The sequence below is a fragment of the Pinus tabuliformis genome, chromosome J, assembly GCF_031772625.1.
Source record: "Pinus tabuliformis cultivar Carrire ecotype Pingquan chromosome J, CPIR1, whole genome shotgun sequence".
Taxonomy (NCBI): Eukaryota; Viridiplantae; Streptophyta; class Pinopsida; order Pinales; family Pinaceae; genus Pinus; species Pinus tabuliformis.
In genome coordinates, this window is record NC_142295.1 from 1486798137 (window position 1) to 1486804846 (window position 6710).

A 6710-nucleotide genomic window follows, 5' to 3' on the forward strand; every position below is an offset into this window, starting at 1 on the left:
GATTCCGTTCCTTGGGCATATTGTTGGTCAAGGGTACATACGGATGGAGCTGAGCAGGGTGAAGGCGATCAAGGACTGGGTTGAACCGAAGAATGTCCATGAGATGAGGGTGTTCTTGGGCATGACCAACTACCAACGGAAGTTTGTAGAGGGGTACTCCAAGGTGACATCGGCACTGACAGACTTATTGAAGAAAGACAAGAGGTGGAGTTGGACGAACAAATGTCAGGAGGCATTTGATGACTTGAAGAAGAGGATGGTTACAGCACCGATACTGAAGTTGCCTGACTTCGAGAGACCGTTTGAGGTACACACAGATGCTTCAGATTTTGCCATAGGAGGGGTTCTTATGCAGGATGGGCATCCGGTGGCGTATGAGAGTCGGAAGTTGCAGGATAGAGAACGGAGGTATCCGGTTCATGAGAAGGAGATGACTGCGATCATTCACTGTCTTCATGTGTGGAGGCATTACCTGATTGGGAAGTCGTTTGTTGTCAAGACTGACAACGTTGCCGCAAGTTATTTTGCATCACAACCGAAGCTTTCCGCGAAGCAAGCTCGTTGGCAGGACTTCTTGGCAGAATTCGACATGACTATCGAGTATCGACCGGGAAGGCACAATGCGGTAGCAGATGCCCTTAGTAGGAAGGGACAACTTGCAGCATTGGAGGGAGAAGACCGGGCAGCTAGTAGTAGGAGTCGAGTTCAGATGTCGGAAGAGATGCAGAATAAGATCAAGGAAAGTGTTGAAACCGATACTTTGGCGCAGAATATAGTGAAGCAGATAAAGGAGGGGAAGACACGAAAGTTCTTTCTACGAGACGGGTTCTTGTTCTTTGGAAACCGACTCTATGTTCCAAAGTCATCTGGACTTAGGAGGCACCTTTTGAAGGAGTGCCACGACTCGCCATGGGCTGGCCACCCAGGGATGCGTCGTTCTTTGGCATTGTTGGAGAGAGGATTCTTTTGGGAGAAGATGCGGGAGGATGTGGAGGAGTATGTACATACGTGCATCATTTGTCAGCAGGACAAATCGGATACTCAGAGGCAAGGAGGACTGTTGCAGCCTTTACCGATTCCAGAGAGGCCATGGATGAGTGTCTCAATGGACTTCATCACTCAGTTACCACAGGTTCAGGGGTATAATGGGATTATGGTCGTGGTTGATCGTTTTTCCAAGTATGCTGTCTTTGTTCCTACAAAGATACCTTGTGGAGTCGAGCGGACTGCGGAGTTGTTCTTTAAGAACATAGTGAAGTATTGGGGGATGCCATTGAGCATTGTGTCGGATAGAGATCCGCGTTTTACAGGGAGATTTTGGACCACATTGTTCAAGTTAGTCGGGACAGAGTTGTTGATGAGTTCGAGTTACCATCCGCAGACAGATGGGCAGACCGAGAGGATCAACGCATTGCTGGAGGACTACTTGCGACATTATGTGACGGCTGATCAGAAGAATTGGCCTGAACTCTTGGATATTGCTCAGTTTAGCTACAATATTCAAAAGAGTTCTGCGACAGGGTATAGTCCATTTGAGTTGGTGAATGGGCAGATGCCGGTTGCACCACATACCGTAGTGACGGGAGGCTTCTTGAGAAGTCCTCATGCGAAGAAGTTCATGAAGGCTTGGGAGGAGACCTTGGAGTTAGCACGGTTACGCTTGCACGATGCTGCAAGGAGGATGAAAAAGTATGCTGATCGTGGGAGACGGGAGGCACACTTCAGTGTGGGAGATATGGTGTTTCTCAGGATTACCGGAGAGCAGTTTCAGCCAGCCCAGGGGACGACGAGCAAACTGACACGGAAGTATGAGGGACCATTCCGAGTGAAGAAGAGAGTGGGGGAAGTTGCTTACGAGCTGGAGCTTCCACGCCATATGCACATGAAGCACCCAGTTTTTCATGTGAGTCAGTTGAAGAGATGTAGACTTGATTCAGACCATCCAGAGAGAGTTGAACCAACAAGAGGACCAGCCGGGATTGTGGACAAGCCAGGATTGGAGTTGGAGAAGATTTTGAGGCTCAGAACTACAGGAGTTGGTTGCCACATGAGAAGGGAATTTCTTTGCAGATGGAAGAATGCACCGGAGGAAGAGAGTTGGGAATCGGAGGACTCTCTTTGGAGATGGAAGGACAAGATCGAGAAGTACAACAGGAAGTTGATGAGAAGAGCAGGATTGTCGAGGGCAACAATGATTTCCAGTGGGGGAGGATGTAACGCCTTGCAGGTTTGTGCACGAGCGCGCGCCCCTCCCGTTGTGAAATGCGACTAAGTGTCGGATGTGCGAGCGCTCCAAACGACGAAGGCACGAGTTAAAGTGCGCGCGGTTGTGAGAGGGCGCTCGCCCATTTATAGAGCGGGCTGGCAGCTCGCCATACAAACCAAGGCGACGAGGTATGCATTAGGCGTTGGGGCAAGCCGACGATAATTGGCATAATAGTTGGGCGTTCTTATTGTAAAAGTGAAGGTCGGCTGCATGGAGGACGACATACCAAGAGTGCGTATATAAACATGAAGGCGCACGTTCATTTGGCAATCAACTCATCGCAGGTCTTCTTCGCACTAGTCTTGGGTGTGCATGAAGAGGTGAGACGAGAACCGTAGCTCGCACAAGGAGATGTGCCCGCCGAGTCAGGCGACGGTTTCGTGTGGTGCGCACGGGCGCCCACCGCACGATATATACTTTGGTTGGGTTGAGGTTTGGGTACGGGTCGTGCACGGGTGCGCCCGCCCGCCCAACGCTAGACTTGTATATGTAATCTTTGTATTCGGTGGATGGTTGAGGCAGACCGCCGTGCGCTCTTGCACGGGCGGGCGCCCACCTTGGTTATGAACGTCGGTGGAGCGCGGCTCCCGGTCATTGTAATTTTCTCTTATATAATAAAAGATTACTTCTTGCATATTATTGGGTTTATTATCGTTCTTGTATTATTGATGGTTTCCGCACATTAATAATGTTAAATTCATGTTATCATGAATTGTTGAAGGCGTAGTTCATAAAGTTAATTAACGATGGATAAAGTTATTAACTTAAGCGATGCCGCACCCGCCAATTAAACGAAAAAAGAATTGGGGGCGTGACAAGATCCTTCTTATCCCCCCAATGCTTTAGGAATGCATCATCTAAGGCTTCCCTCCATCAAATAATATTAACTTGATATTATTAATAAATAATCTTAATATAGAAATTGATATTATTAATTATTGAATTATATTGGAATTAAATATTTTAAATTCCTAACAACTAGTTTTCTACCAAATACATTTTATTTAATATGAATAAGTCAACCCCTAACAAATAAGATGATATAAATTATTACTAAATAATTACTTTAAATAAATCGATAATATTGAAATACAATATTTTATATTTAATTATTTTTTAACGAATATTTTTAACTAAATATAGAATATTTTAATAAAATAACTCCTTACCACTAATTCCAAAGTAATTATTTTCTTTACCTATTAACTAATTCACCAACAACTAATTTTTAACCGCTAACTCTGGCCAATCATACATCCTTACAGATTTCTCACCTTGTCTTGAGAATGAACCACATTAGTAAGTTGACCTTAGTTTATTAGGTTTACTATATCAACCATACTCAACCATGGTGACCAAGATTGACTATTCTAAATCTTGGTTGATCAATATGAACCATGGGTAACCATGGTCAACTATTATCAAACATGAAAAACCTTGATGAACTATAGTCCATCATAATTTATTATAGTTAGCTATAGTTAGATGTGGTCAAACATGGTCATTCATAGTCATCTTTATGTTGACCATAATAAAGTCTCTCCAACCATAATTTGAACATATTTAACAATAGTTAACCATTGAGTGTTAAGCCTCTCCACCTAAATTTGTTGTCAACTAACACAACTTTTAGCTTAGAAACGAACATTCATGTAAATTCAAATCATTAACCATGGGAAACATTGATGTATTTAAAGCTGTCTATGCTTGCAATTTCAGATTCTCACATACAACACAAGATCGCTGAATAATGTTCAGGAAAGGCGCCTGCACAGCGTCACTCCATCGGCAATTGGGATCTGAGTAATCTCGATGCGAGGGTCTGCAGCAAGGGCCCTGTTTAGTTCCAACATATGCTCTCTGTCTTCCCCATAACTCATGCCTTCGCTCATGGCGACTTCTGGGGGAAGCGCAACGGATCCTTGCCACAGAGTATTGTCATACGCAATCAATCCTCCGACCTTCACCAGATCTATCAGCCGCATGTGGTAATTCAGATAGTTGCCTTTGTCAGCATCTACAAACGCGAAATCAAACGATCCGTGCATCTCCTCCTGCACAATAAATTCATCAATTTATTAAGCATTAATCCGCCATCCCCGAACTTTTAAGCTCTCCCCCCTATATTTTACTTACATTCTTAAGCATTTCATCCAGAACTGGCAGAGCAGGGACTTCTCTGAAATCAATTTTGTGGGCAACTCCAGCTTTCTCAATGATAGGTCGCCCCATATCATAATTCGCTCTGTTAATGTCCATCGCTATTATCTGCCATGCCATGCCATCCTTCATTAATTAATTGGCCCACATACAAACGTTAAATTCCCCTGTTTGGGAATATCTATGAATGTGAATATAAATGCACCTTTCCATCACAGGGTAAGGCAAGGGCTGTGCTGAGAAGTGAGTAACCAGTGTACACCCCAATCTCGATGGTGTTCTTGGCGTTCATCAGCTTCAATAGGAGGCCCAGAAATTGACCTTCATCTGGAGGAATAGCCATGCCGTGCCTGTCATACCAGACAATCCACAGTGGCTTCACACCATGAAAAGTAAAACTGGTTTTGCCTGCAGAGCACCCATCTGTATCTAGATTTAAGGAATTTAGAGCCACAAGGAGTAAGATGGATAGGTGGGGCTTACCAGGGATGTTTGATAGTCAATTCCCGGAGCTCCTTCAAGGGCTCTGGCTCACGAGGGTACACGCTGGTTTCCAATATATACTGCAATATTCACATTATTAGCCATTCCCACGTGACAAGTGCATGAATACAATCCACTAATAGACAAACATTAACTTTATCCATTAATGGTTCTCCTAAATTTATGTAGCCTAGTTAAGGTGAGAGTAACCTCATAAAGGGCATCGCTCTGCAACAGACTTTTGTAATCCATTTTCTGATGCGTCGCAACCTTACTCTGCTCCTGCCCTTGGAGTTAAGTCCACCTTCACGTTTGCTGCAGCTGGATGTTATATCCTTACACCTGCGACACAGCTGAAAACAGATATAATAACAAATAAAACTAGAAAAAATTAAACCCAACCAAACAAATCCCGTCGGACTTCCCCAATCGGCTCTATGCAATTGGCCTGCAACTTAGATATTCAGACAGACAGTGATCCAATTACATATTCAACCATCAAAAATGCGTACAGGTGGTCTAGCTGGAAGTTACGAGGGGATCAAATTTGTATTAGCCCCAAAACCCTAACCCCATATCTACCTAGTGGATACGAATGAACCTGGTGCAAGTTCTATTTGATTTTTATTGTACAGAAACACCCTTCATAGCGCAGACCCTTACCCAAATGACAACTGTAACTTTTTCAGGACGAAAAAAGCAAGATGTATTATATAAGATATATAAAGACAGATCAGTACATTGACATAGTAATTTTGCATATGGCAAAATATAGAACTGAGCCGAGAGAAACTAGAAGAAATGGGAAGCATAATCCCAGCGGATGGAAAAAGATTTCCATGGAAAAAAAACAAGACAGTCCAAAGAGCTGCCAGCCAGATGTAAAAAAATATTACACTTCTGATAGACAAATGAGGCAATTGATAAGCAGAGGGAGAAACACGGGCTTCCCAAAATACACCGATTATACATCAACCTTTCAAAATGACAACTGTAACTTACTGTACAGAGCATTTCCAGAAATGAAAGAAAAAAACGTTTAAGCCAAAATGCATCACCCTCTGTCAAAATCGCTCAGACAACCTAACCGAAGAACAAAACAGTGGGCTGAATCAGATCAAATACATTAAACATTAAAATTTTGTTGGAGAGATACATGTCAACATACCCTAAAACGCAAATCTCACACCTCTGAGAAGAAGAATTTGCCCCAAATAAATGTGTAGTGGAATATCTGTGGTGGATATAAATGTGGAGTGGAATAGTAAATGACCACAAGGTCATCAAACCCAACTGCAGTAACCTCTATCTCCTTGCAACCCTACAGCTACTTGGTCACTTAACTCTAATGTCGGTGCATGCAATTAACAGGTCAAATTCACACAGTAACCCTTAGTAAGATATCCTGGGTATCCCTGTGACAGTAGACACACAGAATCTTCCTGTCACACTTATTACATGACTCAACCATGCAGAATTAGAGTGGAATGTCTGTCGCTCAAAGCCTCTGTTTCTCTGTTTTTAGCTGTAATTTTAATTTTGGTTGGAATTATGTTAGAATTTTGAGTTTCATTGGTTGGAATTATGTTAGAAGTTTGAGTTTCATTGGTTGGAATTATGTTAGAAGTTTGAGTTTCATCTGTCTTACTTTCAATCTTCTAGATTTTGGTTGGAATTATGTTAGAATTTTGAGTTTCATCTGCCACACTTCCAATCTTCTACCCCATTTCCAATCTTCTTGACTTTCTTTAGAATTATGTCAGAATTTTGAGTTTCATCCGCCACACTTCCAATCTTCTTG

General features: G+C 42.9%; 1 protein-coding gene across 1 annotated transcript; it reads right to left on the minus strand.

The window, feature by feature from the left end:
- Positions 1-3914: 3914 nt before the first annotated feature.
- LOC149233021 (caffeoyl-CoA O-methyltransferase-like) lies at positions 3915-6225 on the minus strand. Its single transcript, XM_089376632.1, has 6 exons — positions 6078-6225; positions 5120-5251; positions 4910-4989; positions 4632-4776; positions 4403-4534; positions 3915-4320 (listed from the first exon to the last, which is right to left on the minus strand). The coding sequence occupies exons 2-6, from the start codon at positions 5159-5161 to the stop codon at positions 4021-4023; spliced, it is 699 nt and encodes a 232-aa protein (XP_089232758.1). The 5' UTR covers positions 5162-5251; positions 6078-6225; the 3' UTR covers positions 3915-4020.
- Between the last annotated feature and the right edge of the window lie 485 nt (positions 6226-6710).

Bases quoted from the DNA above. Each gene is read 5' to 3' on its own strand.
- LOC149233021 (XM_089376632.1), bottom strand. From the start codon at position 5,161: ATGGATTACAAAAGTCTGTTGCAGAGCGATGCCCTTTATGAG. The intron at 4,777-4,909 runs GTAAGCCCCACC...CTGGTATGACAG, and splicing joins TTGACTATCAAACATCCCTG to GCACGGCATGGCTATTCCTC. The intron at 4,535-4,631 runs GTGCATTTATAT...ATGGCATGGCAG, and splicing joins CCTTACCCTGTGATGGAAAG to ATAATAGCGATGGACATTAA.